Here is a 25,756-nt window from a genome sequence, read left to right as displayed (position 1 = left end):
TTGGAGGGCAAAACCGGCCACATGGACTCAGCAGTTCCCCTGATGACCTTGGCCCTCAGCCTCCAAACTCCCACATACGGGAGAGACCCCACCCCACCCCCGACAGCACACAACACAGAAACCGAGGCTGTGGGGTCTGTCCCACTCAGCACTCTGTCCCCTGCATCTGGCCCAGCTGGGCACTCCCTCCTAGGCGGTAGTGGAAGGAAGGGAGGGAGGGAGGGAGGGAGGGGGGAAGGAGGACACTGAATGTCCAGAAAGAGAGCTGAGTCTCAGTCTATGGTCGCAGGCCTCTGGATCTCAAGCCCAGATAGAGCAGGACCCACCTCCTGACCACTGCCTTCCAGAGCCTCAGCGACGGAATGAGGGCTGCCACCGGGCTTAGCCCTGAGCTCAGCCCTTCTTGGCGGGGACATCAAGCATGCACGGGACCTCCAGTCTAAGGAGCCCCAAGAGTGCCCGCCTTCCCTGACCTGACCTGCACTGCACAGAGCATGAGACCAGGATCAAAAGTGTCCACACCCTCCATGCCACGCACAGCGGGCAGCCAGGGGCCACCGTGCTGGTGCCACCGAGGCAGCGGTCACAGCCACTTCGTTCCCAGGAGGGCCCCATGACGACCACCGTGCTTGCAAGGCTGTGCTGAGCCCAGGACGTCCACACGACCCCGGGCCAGGAGCACACCTTCCCAGGACAGCTGGGGACGGTCCCAGTGCTGGCCAGACCAGCATGAGGGGCTGGCCGTGACCTGAGGCACCGGGCCCTCTCGTCTGTGGACTCAGCCGAGTCTGCCCGTGTTCACATTCTCCTTGCACGTCCGCTGAGCCTCCCCTTCGCCACGATTACCAGCCGTCCCTGAAGAAGCAGTCTCCCCATCAGGCACCCAGCGACCCCAATTCATCTGGAAGCAGCCCCTCCGCATCCCGGAGGCCACCCCAGGGACTGGGCTCTGACTTCAAAGCTGGCCCCACCACGTTCCCACGAGCTCCTACCACTCCACCTGGCTCCATGGGGAAGCTGAGAGGAAGCCCCGGGCCTAAGCAAGAACAAGCAATCAACCGCTGATTAATACAAATCTCCACAGAGCCCGTCTGCCGAGATGTTCATACTTCATGGAAATTATGCCACGAGCACTGGATGTGAGGGTTGTTCCAACGCTGTCTGCACGTAGCAGTCAACCTGAGTGCTCCTGGCGCTGGCAGATAGAGTGGGCGGGAGACGGTGTGCCTCTCTGGTCTCCACCAGACAGCACACAGGGACAGAAGGGGCTCCGGGGCTCCTGGTCCATCTGGGGCTGGTGAGGGGCCCGGGCACCCTTTGGTCTCAGTTCACTCCACAGCCGCTGGAACCCTCCCCCCTGCCCCCTGCCGTTGCCCCGTTCCTGGGAGGTGCTGGGGCAGCCCCCACCTGCTCTACCTGGCTGAGCTGGGGGAAAAGAACACCCACCCTGTCATCTCTCTTTCCTTGGCTCTAGCAAAGCCATGACCCCAGGACCGTCTCCCTGCCTGGGCTCACACGCTTCAGGAAGGGGCCTGACACCCCCATGGGAAAGCAGAGGTGCCCAGTGGACCAAGCGCCCCAAGTGGGGATGGTGCTGGGGGTGGGTGACTTTTAAGGATGGGGATCTTGAGGCAGGTGAAGCAGGGCCCCACTGGGCAGACTCTTCTCGGACGAACCAGCAGATGTGGTCACTCGGTAGGCGCTTCTGTTCCCTGTCTTCAAAACAAACCCCCGTCCTCCCTCGAATACATGCTCAAACGGCTCTCTACAAAGGGGGCCGAGACAGTCCAATGCAGAGGGACAGTCTTTCCAAGAAACGGCATTGGTAAATCTGGATGTCGACGTACGAAAAACAGGACGGTTGGACACTGAGTTCCACCACATACAAAAATTAACTCGAGATGGATCAAAGACCCAAATGTAAGACCTAAAACTATAAAGCCCTTAGAAGTAAACATAGGAGGGGCGCCTGGGTGGCTCAGTCGGTTAAGCATCTGCATTCGGCTCAGGTCATGATCCCGGAGTCCTGGGATCGAGTCCTGCATCATGCTCCCTGCTCAGCGGGGGGGTCTCTTTCTCCTTCTCCCTCTGCCGCTCCCCCTGCTTGTGTTGCTCTCTGTCAAGTAAATGAGTCTTAAAAAAAAAAAAGTAAATGTAAGAGAAAAACTTCATGATGCTGGATTCAGAAATGATTTGTTGGACAGGGTGCAAAAACAGAGGCAACAGAAGAAAAAACAGCTACATCTGACTTCATCAAAACTGAAATCTTTTACGCATCCAAGGACACTCTTGGGAGAGTGGAAAGCAACCCATGGAATGGGAGAGCGTGTCTGTGAATCACATACCTCTCAGGGGTTAATAACCAGAATATATAAAGAGTTTGTACCACTCAACAACAAGGAACGGATTAGAACATGGGCAAGGGCCTTGAACAGACATCTCTCCAAAGAAGATACACAAATGGCCAGTAAGTACATGAGAAGGTACTCAACATTACTAACCACGAGGGAAATGCACATCAAACCACAGTGAGATACGATTTCACCCCCACTAGGACGGTTGTATCACACACACACACACACACACACACACACACACACACACACACACACACACACACTAAGCAGTGCTGGCAAGAATGTGCAGAAATTGGAGCCCTTGTGCCCTGTTAGGACTGCAAAATGGTGCAGCTGCTGTGGGAAATATTAGAACAGTTCTTCAAAAAACTAAACGTTGAACGACCACGGGATCCACAACTCCACTTCTGGGCAGATCCCAAAAGATACAAAAGCAGGAACCCAAACAGGTATCTGCACACCCGTGTTCACAGCAGCATGATTCACGACAGCCAGAAGGGAGAAAGGGCCCAAAGGTCCATCCAGGGGCGACAGGTAAACAGCAGGTGATGTATCCACACAATGGAGTACCACCCAACCTTTGAAAAGAATGGAATTCTGACAGGTGCCATGATGTGGGTGAACCCTGGACACGGGATGCTGAGGGAGAGACGCCGGACACAAAAGGCCACATGTGAAGGGGTTCCATGCATAGGAAACATCCAGAAGAGGCAAACCCATAGAGACAGAAAATAGATGGGGGGTTGCTCGGGGCTGAGACATGGGCGAGGAGAGACCGTTTTCCTTCTGGGGCAACGAAACAGTTCTGAACAAGACAGCAGCGGTGGTCCCACCACACTGTGAATACACTGAATGCCTCTGCCGCGAGCACAAAAATGGTTAAATGATCATTTTATGTTGTGTCCATTTTATCACAGAATTTTTTTTTAAAGAATTAAAGTCAGAGCACCTGAGTGGCTCAGTCAGTTAAGCGGCTGCCTTCGGCTCAGATCATGATCCCAGGGTCCTGAAATCGAGTCCCACATCAGGCTCTCTGCTCGGCAGGGAGCCTGCTTCTCCTCCCTCTGCCTTTGTGCGTGTGCGCATGTGCGCTCTCTCCCTCTCTCTCTCAAATAAATAAAATCTTTTTAAAAAAACAGATTTAAAAAATAAAAAAGAGAAAGAATGAAAGTCAAAAAGGACCACCCAGGATACACAGCCACAGGCTCCCTAATTCTTGAATGGGGCAGAGGGGCGGGGAGCCTGCATGCTGCACCCTTTCGTGGGGCAGGGAGGACGGGGTGAAGCTTTCGGAACCTCCATGGGGCCTCTCCCCCAACACAGTCCTGGCTGCACTCTTTGTGATTCAGAGGAGGCGCCCCTCCACTCCCAGATCGGACCCTGCTGCTGGTGCCTGGTCGCTGAGGCTACAAACCCCTCCTTGCCTTTGCAAGAACCAATATTACCCGAGAAGGGCCTCCCAGCGTGCCAAGAAAGGATACCTTGTCGCAATTAATTATTTACGTTTTGCTACTTTTTCCCTCTCTCCTTCTTAGTGCCGCTCTGCATTTTTTGCTGCAAGCATCAGGCTGTCAGGCTTCAACAGAAACACTGTCTTGGGGCACTGGGGAGAAACAATTAGCCAATTAATATTTAATTAACTGCGGACAGACAAAAAAGGCATGCATGAGTCACACCAGGCTGAGCTGAGAAAAATGCTAGCTCTCAGCCGCTTGGGTGGGGCCGCCGGGTAAAGCCAGACACACAAGACAGGATGACACAGATATGCACAGCCTGCCCGACACCCACGGGGGCAACAGGCACGCCCGGGACGACCACCACCAAGGGGTCATCCAGGCAACAGTCTGCTCACAGATGGGGAAACTGAGGCCCAGAGAGGTGAGCAGCCACCTGCCCTCGTGCGGTGAGGCCTGGGCGCACCCTCCTGGCCCCATCTCCTCCATCCCCGGCTTCTCTGCAGGTTTGACCGCTGCCGCCACACGCACCCAGAGAGTCCCCGAGTCCGCTCTCCCCGAAAATGAATCGCGAGAGCAAGAAGGACGTCAACACGTCCCGGTCGCTCCTCAGCCAAGGCCCCTCTCGGAGACCTCTCGGGCCAGGTGTGGGCGCCACAACCTCCCTGGGACCCCGCCCAGGGGTTTGGAGGGACCATCACAAGGGCCCAGAGGCCCCCAGCCTCCCGCACAAGAGCTGACCAGCCCACACTGGGGGCGGGCCCAGACCACACGGCTGGTCACACCTGTTCATTTTCAGGACTCCCGCACTGAAACCGAAAGCCCCCCCTCCCTCCGCCACCACGAAGGCTGTGTCGGCCAATGGCTTGCGTCTGGAAGGGAGCAAAGAAAACCACCCCCACCCCAGTTAGGAAACAGCAGGTCAGCATCTGAAGGGCCTCTTTGACTCTGCACAGATGTGTATGTGAGTGCACACGTGTGTGCATGCAGGGGGTGCACACGTGTGCGTGCATGTGTGTGCCTGGCTGTCCAAGTCCCCGGAAAGTGGGTGGGCTCCCCGTGGCTGGAAGGGACAGCCCTCAGGGAGTAGGAGGCACTGTTTGGAGCAGGAAAGCCACGATGCCAGCCCCGCGTGGGCCCTCCTGGGCCTGGGGCAGCTCCCGCATCTGAACAAGTCGTTAGTGCTCAGTGGACTCTGAGACCAGAGCGCCTGGCCGGGGACGTGCAGGCGGTCACCACAGTGTCAGTGTTTGCGAGTCATCAAAAGAGCGGCCTCCAGTAAGCACCCAGGGCTCTGCACTCCGCAAGTGAGCGAACACACAGGAGGAGGGGACGGGCACATGTGTGGCAGCGCAGGGCCTGGGTGCTGAGATTAGGGTGTCTGATCGATAGCCTGAGGCAGCCTGCTACCTCCTTCCCTGACCAGACAGCGCCCAGGGGACACGCTCATCGAAGCAGACGCTAAACAGAGAAATCAATGTTGGGGCTGACGCAGCACAAGCTGGTGGCAGGAACCACCGGCCGCACCCCAGCCCCCACCAAGGCCACTGGCCACCTGCTCATCGGGGGTGGGGACGAGGGCACCACCCTAAGAGCCGCGGGCTCAGAAACCAGCACGCATGGCCACACCCTGCCAGGTCCTCCTCCACACTTCGCAGAGGGACGGCCGAGCTGCAGACCCATTTTACAGATGGGGAGACTATGGCCCCAGGGGGTGAGATGACCTCTGAATCCAGCCCAGTGCCATCTGGGCCCCATTCCATCCAGAGCTCTGAAAACTGTCTCAACGGCTCCATTTCTACCTGGCTTCTAGAAGCTCGAGCACAGCCAAGAAGCCCCAGGACAGCGAACAGTGGGTAGGATTTGGTGGGAGGAGCAGAGGGGGAGACAGCAACAGCGGGAACACACGGGAGGTCTCGCAGAGCAAGCCGGCTCCGTCTCACGGGCCGACTCCCCAGTAGGCCGCGGGGGAGCTGCAGTGCGTGCTGATGGGCAAGCACGGGGTGGGGGGCAGCTCGTGCCAGATCGCCCACGCCTGCAGGGACGGAGTAGGGCTAAGGACAGGCCGACAGAGGAGCGTGCCCAGCAGAGACAGGGAGTGGAACTGAGGGAAGACGGGGGGTGGGGGTGGGGAAGGGCACCTGTGTCCTACAGACAGACGCTAAGGGGACATGGGGTAGCATGCAGATCCGCGCCCCTGCTTCCCACGCCCAGGACATCATCCGGTCATCCCGCAGGTGCAACCAGGCCTGCCACAACCCACCTCCTCCACCCCTCGACCAAAGCCCCAAACCTGGGGAGGGGGGCCTGGGCTGTTTTGGACCACTGGTTTCAAACTACATTTCTAGCCTCTTTGGAACCCTTTATTTAAGCAAAATGGCAGGCAAATGCTATATGGAAAGCAGGTAAGAGTAGTCTCACTCTGATTCAGCAGGCCCTGCCCTCCCAGCCTCCTCCTGGCCTCCTGAGAGGCCCAAAGTGGTCTGAAATCCACTGCAGGAGGGAATTACCTGCACCCGTTCTCACCTTCATTTGGAAAGACAAGCATTCACTGCCGTGCGTCTCCCAAACAACAACAGCCTGCTCTTTCGGAACCCCCTCCCCCAGCAGGACCCCAACAGACCCCGATTCCACTGTCTCTGTGGGGCCCAAGCAAGATGCGTCTTCTCTCTGGGCCTCAGGTACCTCCCTACTTCATGAGGCCCCTGAGGGACCTGTGCGCCACGGCTCCCGGCAGGAGGACAAGAGGGAGCGTGGGGAGAAGGGGGGATGGGGCTCCCGCAGCGGCCCCGGCCCCGCTTCACACACTAGACTAAGGAGCAGCCCGTGGGTCCGCCCCAGCCTTGCTGAGGGCCAGCTTCAACCACCTGTACAGTTTCTGAGCCTAAACAATGTCTTCATGAATCATAAATCGAAGAATTAAACCCACTTGTTGGAGGGTGTGCAGACCTTCCTCGAGGGTCATCCGTTCTGCCCAAATGGAGGCTAAAGCAAACCCCGCTGAGGAGGGGCACCTGTGGGTCCCAGGCGAGCAGGGCGGCCTGGGCTGGGGGCGGCCCACACTGGGAACGGGTCCCTGACGTAGGCGATGGGGCGCCAGCTGGGGGGAAGTCCTGGATGCCCAGTCTCCTCGGGCCCCAGCGAGGCAGCTGACCCACGGAGGGCGCCAGGGCCTCTTGCGAGGTGCCCCCACCCCTGTCCTGACTAGAGGCTTCCCGGTCTCCCCCTGTAAGATCCACGTATCCATGCAAAGGCAGACCGGTGCCCCAGCGTGCCGAGTTCAACTCTAGACACCTGGGAGACATCAGTAACCCAAGTCCCCACGGCCAGGAGGTGGACGGTGACAGGCACACCAAGAAAGGACGAGTTGCTTCTTGGCAGTGCTGCCCACAAAGGAGCCAGCAGCAAAGGGAGCAGCGCCACCCCTCTCAACAGTGAGATCTGAACAGAGAACCCACAGAGGGGAGGAAGGCGGCCCTGCAGCTATGGGGAGAAAGTTCTGGGCAGGGGGCGGCCTGCAGGCAAGCCCAGGGAAGGGAGTGAGTGCGGAGCAGGGCCCAGGAAGGGCGGCTCCCTGCAGGCTGGGGTTGGCCTCCTGTTCTGTGAGGTGGGGTGAGGACACCCAACGTCTCAGTGCACGGGAAGATCATGTGAGCCAACCTAGGGGGCCAGCGCACAATCAGGAGGTGGAGCTGTCCCTTGGTCATGATTATTCTCTGCACTCTCCAGGAACCGAAATACCAGAAGAAAGCCACAGAAACTCTGCGGTCTCACGAGCATCTTCTCTCCAAAATTCCCAATCAGCGTGCAAGCCAGGGCAATGGCGTTCCCTGGAAGATCCAGCTGAAGCAGGACCCCTGTGTGGCCTTCCCACGCCCCCTCCCACGCTGGGCCCTGTGCATCCAACAGAGGACATGAAGGGAAAAGAGGAAGGGTCCACGTACCGGCGGGATTTCCCACCAGCAAGCCCCACCCAAACTCAATCCCTTTAATGTGAGAAATACCAGGGGAGCCACCAAAGAAGGAACGACTTCCGGAACCAATTTTCCAGACCCTCCAGCTCCTGCTGGATGGAGGCTGCTGGGGGTGGGAGGGAGGAGGTGCAGGAAGAGGAAGAAACCACTAGCAAACCCGACCGGGACCCAAGCTTCACATCCTTGCTGAGACCTCATGTGCCACGTGAGGGCCCACACTGTCTTCATCTCATCCCTGCAGAAAGGAAAGCTCGAGGAGCCCAAGTCTTTGCAAAGTCTGCTTTGCTAAGCCCCTCTCTCTCCAGCCGGCCACCTCCATACCTTGCTCCAACAGGACCCACACGAGAGAAGGCTCTAGAAAGAAAGCACCTGGCCAGCTTCCTCTGGTGAGCGGGGCTCGTTCCTTCAGTGGCTGGCTGCACCCAGGGCTCCCGCAGCCCTCGAGGGCCTCCAGGGGTCCACCTGCCCACTGCCCCAAGGCCTCTGCCCAGGGTCTCACCAGGGAGCAGAGAACCTGGTTAAGTAAACACCTTCTGAAGCTTCGTGGGCTCCCAAACAACATCTCCCTCTGCACCTGCCCTGCTCGGCCCACTCTCCCCCAGCAGAAAGGCCCAAGGAGATGCCCAAGGGCCAGGGGTCAGGCCGGTCTGTACACAGGAAGAATGTGGCAATCAGCCCAGCTCTCCACAGCGGTACCCCCGGGGAGGGGGCCTTAGCCTTTCCCTTAAGAACACAAGCCATGCTTTCAGTGTGCCAGATCCTCCGCACAACGAACTCACAGAGGAAAACCTCCAGTGTCATGGCTGAGAGGTGGGTCAGAGCCGGGCAGCCTCTGGGAAAGTTCTAGGGTTTCCACTCTCTCCTTTCTTCTATAATTAATGGCACAGGAGCTAATGTGGGCCTCCCCTTGGAGGGCAAAAGCCATGCAAGTCTTTCTCTCCCTTTTATCTCTAGCCTAGTGAGTGCTTCAAAAATGCATGGTAAATTAAGTGCCTAATGGCTGGGCGGGTGGGTAGATGGATGTGTGGCTGGGCGCCTGGATAGATGGTTGTGTGGCTGAGTGGGTAGACAGGTAGATGGGTGAGTCGGTAGATGAATGGGTGGCTGGGCGGGTGGGTAGATGGATGCATGGCTGAGTGGGTAGATAGGCAGATGGGTGGGTGGCTGGGTGGGTGGCTGGGTAGGTGGGTAGATGGATGCGTGGTTGGGTGGGTGGATAGGTAGATGGGTAGGTGGCTGGGTAGGTGAGTGGGTAGATGGATGCATGACTGGGTGGGTGAGTAGATGGAAGCATGGCTGAGTGGGCTGAGTGCGTAGATAGGTAGATGGGTGGGTGGCTGGGTGGGTGGCTGGGTAGGTGGGTAGATGAATGTGTGGCTGGGCGGGTGGATAGGTAGATGGGTGGGTGGCTGGGCAGGTGGGTAGATGGATGCATGGCTAAGTGGGTGGATAGGTAGATGGGTGGGTGGCTGGGTGGGTGGGTAGGGAGGTAGATGGATGCGTGGCTGGGCAGGTGGGTAGGTAGATGGGTGGGTGGCTGGATAGATGGATGCATGGGTAGATGGGTGGGTGGCTGGGCGGGTGGGTAGATGGATGCGTGGCTGAGTGGGTGGATAGGTAGATGGATGTGTGGCTTGGGTGGGTAGGGAGGTAGATGGATGCATGGCTGGGCAGGTGGGTAGGTAGATGGGTGGGTGGCTGGGTAGGCAGATGTGTGCATGGGTGTATGAATGGGTGGGTGGGTGGACGGAGGAATGAATGAATGCATCAATGCCTTTTCTCTCCAAGGAGTGACTCCAGCAACACGGGAGACAGGAAGCTGAAAAGCAGGTGCTTAGAAAAAGAACAAGGGACCGGATCTGAACGCAATCGAACCTTCTTAAATAACACGCCCCCCCCCAAAATTGGAAATTTCTAAAGCAGCCTGAGACTAACTAACCAGCTATTCCATAAGGATCCTTTGCACTCCAGAATGCCGTGACTGTATGTGGAAGACAACCATCAAGAAGTGAGATGGAAACCTGCCCCTCCGGGCCCCAGCCCCGCACACCCAGCCTGGGCAGCCTCCCGCCAGCCAGTCCCAAACCCTTCCCCCAGGGTAAGTGTCAGCACCCCCTCCACACAGGCTCCAGGCAGCAACCAGACTTGGCTCTAGACATCACTCTTTTTGCCCCCCTGGCCTCACCCACCCAGGAGACAAAGGGTCAGTTCTGACCCTACAGAGCGCTGTGCTCAGTATTGGGACAGACGCTGCCTTCCTGCCAACTGGGACTCAGCGCTCCGGGGCAGCAGCGGGGGTCAGCGGGAGGGCAGAGCGAGCAGTCACATCTTCATGGTCTGACGTCAGTCAGGGCCACCAGGCCCATCTGGAACTGCCAGGCCTTGCTGACTGAGCTCCTGGAGGCCAGAAGGCAAATTCGGGCCCACGGGAAACCTCCGTGAACATCCCTGAAGTGATGCACAGAACCTACGCTCTGTCTCTGTGCCCCGATGGAGCGACGCACAGGGACCTCCTTGCCTGGCCCATCTCTGAATAAAGACCAGACGTGCTCCTTCTCAGCAGTCTGCCATCAGCAAGCCCTCCTGTCCACTGCTGCGCCCTGCCCAGCACCACCCTCCAGGGGTGGGAGAGTCCTGTCCGTCTGGGTACCAAGCAAAGCAGGCCATGGGCGCTGGGGCTTTGCTTGTGTGGGTTTTTCCAGGGTATCCCGCCCCTGGACATCAGGAAGGATTAGCCAAGCAAACAGATTGGAACAGTGGCCCCTACGGGGAGAGCACGTCCCGGTGCCCCAAACCTCGGCTGGCCCTCAGCTTGGAAATGCTAACCACGGGTTTACCTCGATAAGAATCACGTGCGGGGCAGGGGGAGCTGAACAAGGACACTCAGCCAGACAGACCGGGAGGACGGGGCGGGGAGGGGGGGGCAGGCCAGGCTCTGCTGGAGCCCCACGTGGCTTCCACGCAGCCAACAAGATGCCAAAGGACCAAGGAGAAGGGAGGAAGAGAACAAGGGTGAGCTTCCTGGGACGTGTGCCAGGGACTAAGCGCTCCAGAAACACAATTCTACTTCCTGTTCAGCAGACCTCAGAGGGTGGTGTTCTTACCACCACTTTACAAGTAGGATTTGGAGAAACTGAGCCAGTCACTTGGGCATGGCTGCTCGCTGGACTCGAACGCAGCCTGCAAGGGTCCGCAGTCCATGTGCTTAGCTCTCTGGTTCGGTCTTCCAAAGGTGCAGCTTATGAGTGAAATAATAGAGGGGAAAAAATCAGAGGCCACAGATCTACAAGGGTCTAGTTCCGTTTCGGCCAAACCTGGGGCGGGGGGACAGCGACAAATGCTCGGCATTTCAGGAGTACCTACTGAGGGGCTGGACGCCTCGCCACCTCCCACAGCCAGGCAAACAGAGGTCAGAGGCACCGGGTCACCTGCCAAGTCATCCAGCCAGTTAGCAAGGCCAGATTTTCAAGGAGTCTGACTCAAGGGTCACAACGTGGAGAGCAGAGGCAGGATGGGGGGAGCTCTCCCCGAGCCCTGCCCTTCCCGGAGCCAAGGGTCCTCAGTGCAAGGCATGAACTGACGTCCCCGCACGCAGCTCAGCGACCAGGTCTGAGGCGTCACCCGGCAAGGCTCCACCGCAACTCCTGGTCCAAATCCACTGCCCACTCCTGCCTTCCACAGCAGAGGCCACGGCATGGCAAGGCATCACCAATTCGATGTGGGCAGACCAGAGGCCAGCTCCAGCACAGCCTCCACGGAGCCCTTCTGCACACAGCTGGGACATCACCCTGGAGCCAAGCCGCCTCACTGGAACCTCTGATGAGCACGAGGGGCACCCCCTTGCAAACTGCGTGACCACACGGTTGGTGGGTCGTACAATGAGAGTTTTATCTAAATTTATGTACGTCTTATTTACATCATTGCATTCAGCGGTAGCAAATCAAAACTAAAATGAAATTATAGACTGGATCATCTGCATTTTAACCGCCGGCCAAGAAATAAATTTGGCCAGGGTGTACCCTTTTTCTCTACACGGTTACTGTAAATAGCAGTTCTGTGCGTGAGTATATATGTACGTGTGTGCGTGCATTCCCTGCCCAGGGCACTGCCGTGCACAAGGAGGAACAGGAACAGGAGAGGAGCTCCAACCCTCTGAAAGCAACCCCGGGGAACTGAGAAGCCCATTGACGGGAAAGGACACCAGCACGACCCCATCCCACCCTCGGCACTCCTGCCCCAGCACGCGTGCCCCGGGCACAGGGAAGCAGGGCGGCCTGGGGCCCCAGGCAGGGGTACCCCAGCAGCAGGACTCGAGTGAGCCTTTCCAGGGGAAACAGAAACTGGTAAGAAGTGGCGATCGCACAGGGGTGGGCTCTTGAGGGGGGTCCCTGAATCTCCTTTCTAGCGAATTCCAGAACCCAGGGAAAGTCCCATCAGGCCAGGTGGCTCATGGGGAAGTCCTGGCTACGGATGGTAATCCTAGCGCTGGAATGGACTTCTCCGCACTTGCAAAAGCAAATACAGAAGTCTCCCTGCATTTCATAAATCATGTATTCACAGCACATTTCCTCAAACACCCAGTCCCCGATAATGCTTCTCCAATAAATTAAGCAATAAATATCTTCTGATGTTTCCCATCAGCAGGTGGAAATGAGCTCCTCGGGCAGTCCGGGAAGCGGCTGTCTGGCCGAGGCTATGCCAACAGCCCCGGGCGGGGCGGGGCGGGGGGGGGGGGGAGCGGGGGCGTGGTGCCATCCTTGGAGAGTGCACGGAGACTGGGGACCCCCCCGGGTTGCAGGCAGCACAGAACCAGCTCTTCCTTCACACCCTCAGCCACCATCCATCAGAAGATATAATGGTCCCCACCCCAGCCTGCCCGTGCAGGACACAGGGGTGGGAAGGCCCTCACAGCGCCGTGTTGGAGGGGCCAGGCCTGTCCCGTCCAGCCCCCCCAACCCCACCCCGCACTGAGCCGGCGCTCGGCCACTGCGCCCGGACACTGGAGAAGACCACTCACCTTCCCAAAGTCTCGGACGTCGAAGAGGTCAAAGGGGTCAAACAGCTCACTGTTTCTCAGTCCAAATTTATCATGGCAGACTTTAAGGAAGGTGCGGATGTTCTTCAAGCACAGGAACTAGAGAAGAGAAGAGAAGAACGCTGAGCCTGTAGGGTCTATAAGTCACCGCAGCAAACTCTGGCTTCCGGCTGCCGGCAGAGACGCGCACTCCGGCCCTGGGAAGCCTCAGCCCCGCCGGCCCGCTGGTCCAGACGCCACCAGCACCCCCGGCTCACCTTGGCCGCTCATGACCCTTTGTCCTGCGCCCCGCCCAGAGGATCCAGCGCAGATGATCGTGACCGGAAATATGCTGGTCTTGAGTCAGCAAAAACAGAGCACGAACACACGCAGGCACACTTGCATGCACACACTCACCGCCTTCCCCGGCACAGACCTGCCCTCGTGGAAGCTGCCCTGTCCGTGGAGGACGCCGGGAACGGCACACACCAGTCACGGCGGGAGCCTAGGGGACGCACCAGGGCTAGAGTTCCCAGACCCGCAGGCAGGGCGCCTCCTCCACCCAGCAACCCCACCTCTGGGCTCCCACCCGCACTGTGCGTGGCAAAGCAACTGGGGCGGGAGGTTTGGGGTTGGGAGCTGAAGGGGATCGCCGGCGGCAGTCCCCATGGAGAAGGACCCGGTAAGGAAGGCACGGGGGCAGCAGGCCAGGTGGCCTGGAGAGCAGGATTTGGAGTGGCTCGGCCCCAGGTTCGAAGCTTGTCTGCTCATTCCCACTTGCAGGACGAGGGACAGTGGCTTCGGCTCCTGAGGCCGGCTTTCCAACCGGACATCTCGCTGGGTTGTGTACCCGGACGGAATCGTGAGCGCCTGGGCATGGGAGCATCGGCCCACCAGTCCAGCTGGCAAGGGCGTCCCCTGAGGCAAGGACAGTGGCATGCATGGTGCGGGGGTCCTCATCAACAACAACTCCCTAAGGGCCCAGGGCTGGACAGCAAGAGAAGCAGAGTGTGTGCCACCCACTGAAAATGCAAACGCAGGGACAGAGACGAAGGGAAGGCCGCAATCACAAGCTACGGCAGGCCCGGCATAAACCGAGCGGCGTCTCACCTGCCCGTGTGCCCCCCCGCGGGCCGTGCCCAACCCCCGCCCCGGAGCTGGGCTGGGCCGCTCCTTCCAACCCGGCCACGGCTGGTCCCCGGTCACGGCCGACACAGACTCACTGGCTTTGTGTGCATACGGTGTTTTCTGAACGAGCAAGAGCAAACCGCGGATGTGAACCCCCTGCCCCCCCAAACATCTGAGTGCACCTAAGAACAAAGACTTCCCCTTCCACAATCAGAGCACCCACATCAGCAAATCAACGTGGATCCCACACGTCCTTGTCTACAGATGGTACTTCCTCACGTTTCCTCAACAAAGGACAACCACAACGTCCTGACAGCAAAGCACATTCTGGCCCCAGGTCCAATGATGTTTCTTGTCATTTCTCTTTCATCTCCATGAGCCTACAACTGTATGCCCCCACAGAACTTTCCGGAAGGATGGATGCATTCTGTGCACCTGCTGTCCAGCCGGGTAGTCACAAGACCCATGTGCTCACCGAGCGCTGGAGATGAGGCTAGTCCAACCGAAACACTACATTGTCAATTGTATTCTAATTACCTTAAATTGAATATAGCTACAGCTGCCGGTTTGGGCCTCAAATGCTCCTCAGTCTTGTCCTCTGTGACCTGAAGCTTCTGGGTCATATGGACACAGAAGGACAGACACGGTAGGAGCCCACTTACACGAGGCTGAACTCACAGAGACAGGCAGAACAGTGGTGCCGGCAGGGGAGGCTGGGGAGTCTGTGTCTCCTGGGGACGGCTTCAGTTTGGGACGATGAACAAGTTCTAGAAGTGACAGAGGTGATCGTGACCTAACACCGTGAAGGCACCTAATGCTACCGGATTGTACGTGTATTAAAAATGCTTAGTGCTGGTAAATTTTGGGGGCCCCTGGGTGGTACAGTGGGTTAAGCGGCCGACTCCTGGCATTAGCTCAGGGTCATGCTCTCAGGGTTGGGGGATCAAGGCCCACATCAGGCTCCACGTTCAGTGGGGAGTCTGCTTGAGATTCTCTCTCTCCCTCTGCCCCTCCCCCACAAAAAAGTAAATGTCGTGCATCCTGATTTTACTGCATTAAAAGTTAACTAAAAAAAGAGCAACGGAAAAAGAGACCCAACAGGAAGGCCATGTGCTGGTGGGGGCAGAGATCCGGGGGCACTCCCGTGCACCGAAGAAGGCCAGCGATGGCCAGCAAACCACCGGAAGAGGGGAGGGGCCCAGAGAGAGAGCCCGGCACACCCCTTCACCGAGCATCCAGCCTCCGGAACCGTGAGGATACGCTTCCTCTGTTTTAAGCCCCCCAGTCTGTGGGCCAGCAACAGGCCACCCCAGCCTGCACCCCCCCCCCCGGGTCCCTGCTGGTCTCAGACCGTCCCGCCCACCCTGCAGCCTCAGCCCAGCTCCACGGCTGCCTGAGCATCGCCTGGCTCCAATTTCCACTGAGCATCCATGTTACGTCCTCCTCAGCCTCCCATTTTTAGAGTTAATTACACGGCTCCTAACCATAATCGCAGCCGGCGAGGCCAGGCTTCCTTTCGAGGCTCAGGACGAGCAGGCGCCCCTTGCCCTGCGGGCACAGCGTCTGCCTGCCTGGCCCCTCCCCACAGCAGCCGCGGGGGCCCCAACCTTCCAGGACCAAGCCCTGCGCAGCTCACGGCCAAGAAAGGCTGGCCCTGGGAAAACTGCAGCACACAGACAGGTTCAGACCCCGGGGAGAGGGACCGGGCGGAACCGGGCCCCACAGCGAGAGCAGGCGGCATCCTTCACGGACAGCGTCCCGAGCACCCGGCCGGCTCTGCCGCTCTGCCACAGGATGCCTTTACTCCCCACCCTCCAATCATTCAGCCCATTTCTCAGGAGAGGAAACTGAGGCTCCCCAGCAGAAGGGGGTGGAGCCAAGACTGGAACCCACATCTGGCGTGGAACAGTGAAGGTCCTTTGAGAGGACAGGTGTCGCGCGTCCCAGGCCACTCCTACTGTCCGCTGCGCTTAGCACCAGTGTCCCTTGCCCTCTCACAGGTGGCCTGCTCTGAGTGAGGAGATTCACGGGCACTCCACCCGCCGCACCGCTGTACAATTAGGGGAGTGGCCAGACACGGAGAGGGGCAGAGCAAGGAAGGGCTGGCCCTGTGTCCGGACTCCTGGCCCCTTCCTCTTTCCACTCAGCGGGGAGCGCAGGCCTGCTGTTTCTGCTGCTCGCGTCCACTCGCCTGACCGCCGGCCTCTCCCTCGCCACCACCCCTGGGCTCAGGAGGGCATGGGGCCGAGGCCTGGCCGGTCAGAGGCTCACGGTCCCTCGCTCACAGCAGGGACGGCTTCGACTCTGGGAGAGAGACTCCCAAGGGCAAGATGAGGAGAGGATGCCGGGGGCACATCCCAGCCACAGGCTGAGGGACAGCAGGCGAGGGAGGGTCCAGACAGTGGCCAGTGCCAGCCTGGAAGCTGCCCATCTTTGTCCTGTGGCCAGAGAAGGCCAGGCCATGGGCCGTGTCCCTGTGGCCGTAGGGGCGAGTGGCCTTCATCTCTTTGCTCGGCCCCCCCGGGCCCTCTATGAGGGACAGTCACAGCTTCACCAGCATCTAGAGACGAACGCTCAGCACCAGAAGTCCAGCTAAGTGGCCACAATAAGGGTCTGTCCCCGGAAAACTGGCCCCCTGACAAGCGACAAGCGGCCCAGAGTGGAGTAGGCCCCCACTGTGTTTGTTCAGGGCACCACCCACCCGCTGCTCCCCCAGCCCCAGCCCACAGGGAGGGCCCTAGCCACTGCACCAAAAGATGGGCTGCCCGTGCAGTGGACTCCTGACCCCCCCATCCCGCCCACTCATCAGGCTGAAATCAGATTAGCAAGAACACATAGGCTCTGTGCCCAGCTGCCCCCCACCAGCCTCGCAGGGCCTGCCGTCCACTGTCATCTGTCATTCGCCATCAAAAGGCCTGTCCCAGCACGGGGATCCCGGACGTGAGAGGCAGGGCCAGCCCTGAGAGCCAAGACCCCACGTCTGAGCCATGAGGCCCCAGAGCACCCTCGGGGGCAGGCTTCCTGGCCCCACACGGCCACTGCTCTTTGGTGGCACCGAAACCGACTTACGATTGGGAAGACACTGCCTGCCCCACATGGAGACGTGGAGGAGAACTGGACGGCCTGGCCACCGGGCAGGACAGCCTTCAGACCTCCGTGCCCTCTCCTGTGGCCCCTCGTGGGCGAGCTAGAGTGGAAAATCAGACACCCTGCCCCCAGAACTCACATCCACCCGGCATCCACCACACACGCCCAGGGCCAGGGGCTCTGTTCTGTCCCCTCAGGGGCTGCTCATGTACTTCAGTACTGACAGAGAGGTACAAAAGGGGAAACTGAGGTTGAGCGAGCGAGGCAAAGCCACTTGGTTAGCAGGCCTCCTCTGGGGATGTGCGGTCTGAGTGAAGCATCAACAGAGGGAGGTAATAGGGGGGCCTGCAGCATGCTGATGTGCTCCCGCACACAAACCCACCCAACACCTGCAGCGGCCCTGTGAGGCATGGAACGTGACTGCCCCATCCTGCAGACAGACAAAGTGAGGCCTGGAGAACTGGTGAGGAGGAGGAGGACCTCTCAGGGTGTCCCCTCACCTCCTCTTACAGGGCCTGCCCCAGGGAAGTCCCTTGGCCGCCTCGCCAGCTGGGTCAGGAAGCCAGGGGCCTGCTGCGCCCCGCAGCGATGCCCAGCTAAGGGGGAGCCCCACAGGGAAAGCCCCAGGCTGGGCTCCCTGTATGCCCCTGACCTTCCCCTGGCCCCTGTAAACTGCCCCTGACATGAAACTGCCCCCGGCTGGCATCCCCAGCCTTCCCAGTCCTGGGGCCCCAGCTCGCCCTGGGGCAGGGCGGAGAGGCTCAGCTGCAGACCCGAAGCGGGCACGTCTGGTGGGGAGAGGCCTGGCCTGGGTGCTCCAGGTCCACGCCCACCTGCCCTCTCCATGCCCATCTCACCATCTGTAAAATGCAGAAAGAAAACCCTGCCCCCCGAGTTCTAAGATGCTGGGCCCCTCCCTCAAGATGACTACTTTAGAAAGTGTCAGCTGACCCTGGGCCATCTCCCCCAGCACATCCCAAAGTCCCTGTTCCCAGAGCCTCCCTGTGATGTCGTGCCCTGGAATGGTGGAACCAGGGGATGGGGCCCTGGGATCGGCACTCAGGGCCAATCTCCCTCCGAGCCACAGTCAGCTGGAGAGCTGGGGAGTGCCCACACCCCAGGCGGACCTGGGCCCTTCGTCCACACCTCTGCTGGTTTCTCACTAGCAGCCTCACCCCTCAACCCTGCTGCCCAAAGACAGGGAGAGAGAGACAGAGGCCGGCCAAAGGCCTCCGGGAGATGGTGCGTCTGAGGCTGGCTGCTCACACCCAACCCAACGAGCCCAGGGAGATGAACGGCACCTTCCCCATGCCCCCCGCTCAAGAGAGACCCACGGACACCACAGCCCCCGCGGGAGCTGGAGGGAGACGGGGCGTATCAGCTTCCCAGCCACCCACACAACAGGATTGCCTTTTACAACCTCTGCCTTTCTGAGAGAGGTGGTGGGGGGAGGGGGGTCCTCCGTATTCGAATTTCCACGGACACAGCGGAGTGTTCCTAAAATGTCTCAACAAGTGGCATAAAACTGCACTCCCTCATGACAAACCGCATGCCGCCCCACTGGAGTGACGCTGACCGCCCGGGCTGTGCCTCGGATCAGATGCTCTGACTGGCAGCTGACACACCTTTGAGCAACAAAAACGGGAAAATGAATTAACTTCTTGTTTTATTTATGCCCTGCTCATTCCAAAAACCTTTTAAAATGGCTTCGTTATTATTTAACAGATGTAGCGTGCCGGAACGGATCTTTCCCACTTGGGGCCCTGTGGGTAAATAAACAGGTGACAGGCCAGCCAGACACTCCATGGGATCGAAACGGCGACCAACTTCTCCCCCGGGTCCCAAACACCTGGGACAAGAGGGAGGCTCAGTATCTCGTGAATGAGGAAAAGAGGGAGTGTCTATGAAGCATGCTTGGGTGTCCCAAGGGTCAACGCTCCAAAGCAGCCGTGACCCACAAAGGCTTTAGAGGCATCGGGAGACCCCATGAGCCGATGTCGCTGCTCGGGGGAGGCCCTCACTTCCCGAAGCGACTCCCGGAAACAAGCGGGCAGGTGGAATCTGGGATTGGCATGTCCACTTTCTCTTGCAAATGTCAGTACCACCCATGGGCCCCTCTGCACAGCCACTAGGGTCCACCCACTCACCGTGCCAACAACTCGGGGAATGCGGGTCCTTTATCACCCACTTCAGATGAGGACACTGCAGCTCAGGAGGTCAGACCAGGGACCGGAACTCCACAACCACAGATGGTCAGCATCAACACCGAGGGGCTTCCCTCGCCCGTTACAGGGCCCACGCTGCCGAGCCTGTCGCCAGGGGCGCTGCACCTCCTCCCCTGCTCCAGGCAGGGAAAGCGCAGGCCAGGCTGGGGCTTACTGTGCAGTGTCGGGGGCTCGACTGAACAGGAGCTCTTCCTGCACTCAGACCACTTCCTCTGCCGCACGCGCACCGGGAGCCCCGGCACCGGCGGGCTGATGGAACGCGGGCCACCTGGACGCAGGGCCAGGCTCCCCTCTGGGAGCGGAGGGCGGCGCTGCCTTTATGCGGAGGCAGTCTGCCGGAGGCCAGCCTCGCCCAGGTCAAGGGCAGGCCGCGTCCAGCTTGGCGGCACCGTGCCCACCACCTGCCAAACAGAGCGACAGAAAGGATACAAGGCTGCAATGTCTTTCGCTTCCCCACGTGGCGAAGGCGTCCAGCATGTTAAGTCTCTCATGCTCAGATTCGCTGAGACATCGTCAGGGGGGATTTTCACTCTGTCCAGCAACGAATATCCGCAGGGCCCACGCCAGGCACTGCCCTGAGCCCTGCAGGCTCACTTCTCAACACAGTTCCCGAGCTGTCTCGTATCCCCGTTTTACAGTGGAAACACGGCACGAGGACCACCCACTCCAACAGGTGGCCAGGGGAGGGTCCGGGCCTAACCCAGGTGGTCTGGTCCAGCCTCGAGGGGGGCGGGGGGTTGGGGGGGGTAGGAGCGGGGGGCTTCCCTCCTGGCTTCTGTCAGGGCTGATTCCTGCACTCTCCTGGCTTCGGGGACCTCCGGCTCCCAGCAAGCACCAGCACGAACCAAGGCCCCGAAACCCAGTGTGCCGGGCTCCCCGCCAACTGCCCAGCCAGTCTGTCTGTCTGTCTGTCTGTCTGTAGTCCCTGAGCCGTGCGTGGGCAGCAGGTTCTGACAGGTGAGGAAGTCGAGCTATCCAGCAGGAGGATGCACGCAGATGGCGAGCAAAGCCAGGCTGTGCTGAGCTAGTGATGGCTACAGACAATTAATCTCTGTCCTGACCTTAAAGTACTTCCTCCTCAACGCCTGGGGAGAAACTCACCAAGGAGAGCAATTCTGGAAAAGTACCGGCTTGGAAGCCCGAGCAGAGCAGGTAGGCAGCTCACGCCCATTCAACCCAGTCAGCAGACACTTAATAGGCGCCTACTGTATGCCAGACCCTGCCCCGAGGTCCCAGGCTCAAGGACATGGACAGGAGAGCAGCAGGGACCCTTGTAGAAACCACAGCTGTCCGAGAAGAGAATCTGGGATTTCCGTCCAATACCTGGATGGAAATTGTTCCCAGTAGTCCTCAAAAGACCCGCCACTCCGCCGAATGGCTGCGTGAGCCGGAGGGATAAAGCGTGGCCCGCGTTGTCGAGACTTCAAGGTCAGGGTCAAACCAAAGGTTTTCTACAAAGCCAGCCGGAAATTGCTTTTCTAGGATTTCCCTGCACAGCCAACCATCTTCCCTGAGCAGGCTTCTGAACACTAGAGGGTTCAAATCCCACTCTCCCGCTGCCTGGCTGCTCTGGGCAGGCATGGCTCAGGGAGATCAGCACTCGGCCACTGCCTGGCGCGGCGCACCCCCCCCGCGTCCTCCCCAACCCCGGGATCCACGGCCCCTCTCGTGTCTCCCACAGCCCAGCACAGACCACTAACACCGGCTCACAAGCCTCCTGTGACGTCGCCCCTGACCCAGCCAACTCATTTTCTCCACCACTTCTTCCTCCCAGAAAAGCGGCCTCGGAGGTCAACCTCAGAGCAGACTCCTCTCTCCACTGCAATTTGGGTAATCCGATTCCGGAGAGATCCAAGCAGAACACGTTCGGCTACCTTTGTTTTCCTGTTGCCTGCTGAAATTAAAGCCAAATGCATCCCCGAGTGGGCAGCACACACCAGATTATGGCGCTCCCGTCTGATTGCGCACATCTCCTTACTACCCCTCCCTGCTGGGCTGCAAATATTGAGGGAAAATAATACCAAAGCACCAGAGAGATTCCGAAACAAGAGGGCGGCAAGAAGCTTCTTCCATGCTCTGAACCAAAGGCAGATGGTGAGGTGGGAGCCGCGGCCTCCACAGCAGGAGGCCCTTCGCCAGCCGTGTGTGCAGCCAAGTGTCCAAATCTGTCCCAGACAAGTTGCCCCACAGTCAACCCTTCCCTTGGCAGGTTGACACCCCATTTGGTGAGCCTGACTGCAGTCCCTGGGGCTTGGGGAGAGTGAGCACCTGGGGAAAGTCAGCATGCAGAGGGAGGGGGCTCTGAGTGACCTCTTCCTTGCGAGAGACCCCTCCCCCTTATGGGGCTGGCCGGGTGCACCCCCTGGAACACCCCTCCTCTGCTCTGTGGGATGTCCACAAAGCCCCAGTCATGGGGGAGAGGGGGCAGCCTCACCTCCTCCCCACCAGAGTCAGTGTGCTCCATGAAGTCCAGGCCAGGAGCCCAGCCTGGACATGGGGACCACCACTCCACCTCTCCGCGCCTTGGTTTCCTTCCCTGTCAAATGGGGCAATACCCACAGCAGCCACCACCAGGGGCGAGCCACATTCCCCGAATCAGGGAGCACGCTCAGGCCTTTAGTCTGACCAGTCCTGCTGATGTTAACATGATCAGTGAAGCACGGACACAATCGCCATTTTACAGATGAGAAGACTGAGGCTTGAGGAAGTTATCTACCAAGCGTAGGGGAGGTTGAAAGATGATCCCCAAAAAGACATGTGTGTGCCCTGACCTCTAGAATCTGTGAATGTGATCTTATTTGGAAAAAGGGTCTAAGCAGACGTAATCAGGGATCTCAGGATGAGATCATCCTGGGCTGGGGTGGCCCTAAAGCCAACGGCAAGGGTCCCTTATAAGATACACAGCAGAGTCACAGAAAGAAGAGGAGAAGCCGTGTGACGACAGAGCAGGAATATGGGAGAGACGCCACCCTGAGCCCAGGACACCTTGGCCACCAGGAGCTGCGAGAGGCAGGGAGGACCCTACGCCTCGGCGGGGGAGCATGGCCCAGGTTAACACCTTGATCTCAGAGCTCTGGGCTCCAGAGTTGGCAGAGTGTTGTTGTAAACCCCCAGTGTGGTCATTTTTCCTGGCAGCCCCAGGTCGCTCGCCGGGCAGAGCAGCCCTTATGCCCTGAACCACTCCATGACCTCACCACAACACGTGTGGCACCCACAGGCCCTCAGCGAAGGTATGCGGGATGGATGGATGGATGGATGACGTGGGTTTTGATGAGAAACTAAGGCGAGAGTCCTGTCACCCACAGGTCCCCCGTGGCCCCCATTCAGGTGGGAGCCCGTGCATCCTACACCTGGCACACTGGGCCCCCAGCTTTAACTCAGGGCTCTGGAGGGATGTGCCTCCTCCTTCTGAATATCACGGTGCCTGGTCCAGCTCCAGACACCCCTGAATCGAGGTGTGGGGCTCAGGCAAACTCAGCCAGCTTTCAGGCAGAGAGACTGGGGTTCAAATCTGAGCCTTCCCCTTGCCACACCCGCCAGGGACCCCTGCCCCCGTGACCCTAGCTCCAGGTTGAAGGCACATCTAAGGTCTCCAGGCCCCCCATCCAGTGGCTGCCTCCATGTTGCTGTAAGAGAGTGCCCAGTCGAGCACCCCAAAAAGAGGGGACCAGAGCAGGCCTGTGGTTTTCCACCCCCAGCAAGACTATCCGTCCCCCCACCACTCTGTGAAAGCCACCCTCTCACCCAGGGGCTGCAGCCCACCTGGGGGCAGCTGAGATTCCCTCTCACTCACCCAGTACAGCCTGCTCACGCAAGTGACTCCCACATGTGGCAACCCCATGCCTCACACAGGGCATCTTCAAGGCCCCATCACCTCAGGGACACAAAAGGACATAAGACACCCTCCTCCGCCACCATTCCAGAAGTGCAGCAGAGAGCATCCCTCAGCAGCGTGCGGATGCTCGTGGAGAATCCCTCCTCAGGTGGACACACCATCGCAAGAAGGGGCAAGTGTCCTGTTCCGTTGTCATCCCACAGCTCCCGGGGGTTCCTGAGAGGAGGTGGGAGCCCCAGGAGCTGTCACTTCCCCCCAGACACACACACACACAGCTGACATCTGTCCGTCCGTCCATCTGTCCCTGTACGCAGTCAAGGCTGCTGAATCAGCTCCGTCACCATGGGGGCCGGGGGATGACCACCCAGCCAGCCAGCCAGCAAGGCCCCAAGAGGGGCAGCGTCCATGCAGCACCCAAGCTGGGGAGAGGCCTTCTCGGGCTGCCTCTCGCTTTGCAGGGGCCAGGAGGCCTTGCCAGAACCACCGCTCCCCAGATGTCAGCAAGGATCCAAAGCACCCAGAGCAGGAGCAGCACGCAGTAGGTGCTCAGTGAAGCCAGACGCTGGCCCCAGAGGGCTGCAGGGGGAGGGGGGACTCGTCCCCTGTGCGGGAGCGGGAGGTCAGGCCGTAGCGGCAGCTGAGAGCCCACTGTGCCCCCCTCCCTCGTTCACTCCACAGCTACCGTGAGTGGGACCTCCTCCGTGTGGGGTGCACGAGGGGGCGTGTGTGCCGAGCACGTCTGTGTCGTGACGAGTAAAGCTCAGCACAAGCGCGTGCAGGTGGACAAGGACTCAAGGAAATGTATTTTGAAGTCCAAGCAGGCGGGGGATAAGAGGTACACATGTCCCTTCTGTGTTTAAATACTGTTCCTTTTCATGAGACCGCTGACTGCGTACCATAAATGCTCGGTTGAGCTCGGTGAGAAGAGAAGGGCACTGCTCGGGAACCCAGGAGGCTCTGCCAGCCCCGGGAACCGGCGGGGCAGGGGGGGACCAGGGACGCCTCCCAGGCTTGGTCTGCAAGGAAGATGCTGGCTCCCTTGAGCGGGGGGGCAGAGGTCCCACTTCTCGGAACACCCATCCGCGGAGTCTCAACCTGTCAGGAGCCCCGGTCTCTTCAGGGGCTTCACTCAATCAAATACTCATCCATGCCCCAAAAGGCCACGTGTCATTTATGGCCCAGGCAGTCGGGATCCCACAGGGAGCCACCCCTCTGTGAAGAAGCCAGGTCCGACCCCTGATGCCAATGCCGGGCAACCCGCCCCCACTCCCCAGCCTCCCTTGCGCGAGGCACGCCCTTTACGTGTGAAATCTCAGCTGTGCCTTCTGAAGTCACTTCTCTCCCGATTTCTGTTCCCACGCTGACTGCTGCCTACCCACGGGCTCCCACGGGCTCAGAGAGGCCGGCCGTGACCTCAGGAGGGAACTGCAGATGCTGCTCTCCATCTGGGGAAAATGCGCACGGGAACTCTCCCGAATCAGGACCTCATCTCCTCCCCTGCCCAGTCTTGGTCACCCTGGCAGCCAGTGAGGGCAGAAGGACACTGGACACGCACCTCCATTTGGTGCACAGCTTGCTGGGGACCGTGGACAAATCTCTGCCCCCCTCAAAGCCTTGGTTTCCCCATCTGGTGAGCCTGACTGCAGTCCCTGGGGCTCGGGAAGACAGACCTCCGGGAGAGGGGGAAGGAGGGGTCCTGCAGCTTCAACAGGGGTTTGAACGAGACCCCCCACACACACCCGCTAGGAGGGCGACTACCGACCACACGGAACGCACACGTGAGCAAGAGCTCCTGTGCAAAGCGGTGCAGCAGCTCCCGAAAACACTAACAACAGAATCATCGTAGGACCCAGCGATTCTACCTCTGGTATTTATCCAAAGAACTGACAAAGAGACATGTGCGCAGCCGGGTTCACTGCAGCCAGAGGTGGAAGCCGCCCAGCCATCAACGGACAATGGACAAAATGTGGTGCGGCCACACCGTGGAGTATTATTCAGCCTTAAAAAGGAAGGAAATCCTGACACCAGCCACAATGTGGATGGGCCTGAGGACGTGATGCTGAGCAGAAACAGCAAAAGGACGAGGTGCTGCAGGACCTGCTCCCACGAGGCCCCGGAAAAGTCAAGGTCACAGAAACAGAAAGTAGAGCGGTGGATGCCGGGGCTGCGGGGAGGGGCGCATGGGGGGTCGTTTAGTGGGCGCACTTTCAATTTTTCGGGATGAACAAGTTCTGGCGTCAGAGGGTGGGGGACGGCTGCACCAGTGCATGCACGCACCCAACACCGCTCAACCGTGCCCTTAAAAACCCCTAAGACGGTGAACCTCCAGCTCTTTATTTCACCACAATAAAAAAAACCGGATGGCTCGCCAGGACCCCCCAGCCCCCACCGCCGTGGCTCACTTGATGCATCTTGAGCCCCGACCAGTCCCTCCCTGCCCCCGGCCCCACAGGAGGGTCTCCGGCTGTCTCAGGAGCAGCAAAACCAGCCTGCGATGGACACTGGGGGCCTGAGGGCCTCAAAGTCACAGTGACACAGGCCTGCCTGGGACGGGAGTCCGGAAACTGTCCCATGTTGTCTCTTCTTTTCATTTTTCCAATGACTGGACATTACTTTTAGGATTTCTTAAAAAGCCATCTCCACTCTGGGTTGGCTTTTGGAGAAGCGCGTCCTGTGAATGTA

General features: G+C 59.3%; 1 protein-coding gene across 6 annotated transcripts in view; it reads right to left on the bottom strand.

The window, feature by feature from the left end:
• Nucleotides 1-25,756, bottom strand: part of VAV2 (vav guanine nucleotide exchange factor 2) — a 170,655-nt gene that overhangs the window by 122,179 nt on the left and 22,720 nt on the right. For all 6 annotated transcript variants that reach the window (XM_027615347.2, XM_027615351.2, XM_027615349.2 and 3 more), the window contains exon 2: nt 12,803-12,919. In XM_027615347.2, the coding sequence (XP_027471148.1) occupies nt 12,803-12,919 (117 nt within the window). The remainder of the gene's footprint in view (nt 1-12,802; nt 12,920-25,756) is intronic.

The sequence above is a fragment of the Zalophus californianus genome, chromosome 13, assembly GCF_009762305.2.
Source record: "Zalophus californianus isolate mZalCal1 chromosome 13, mZalCal1.pri.v2, whole genome shotgun sequence".
Taxonomy (NCBI): domain Eukaryota; kingdom Metazoa; phylum Chordata; class Mammalia; order Carnivora; family Otariidae; genus Zalophus; species Zalophus californianus.
Note: the sequence above shows the minus strand (reverse complement) of the source record. Positions and strands in the feature narration are given on the sequence as shown.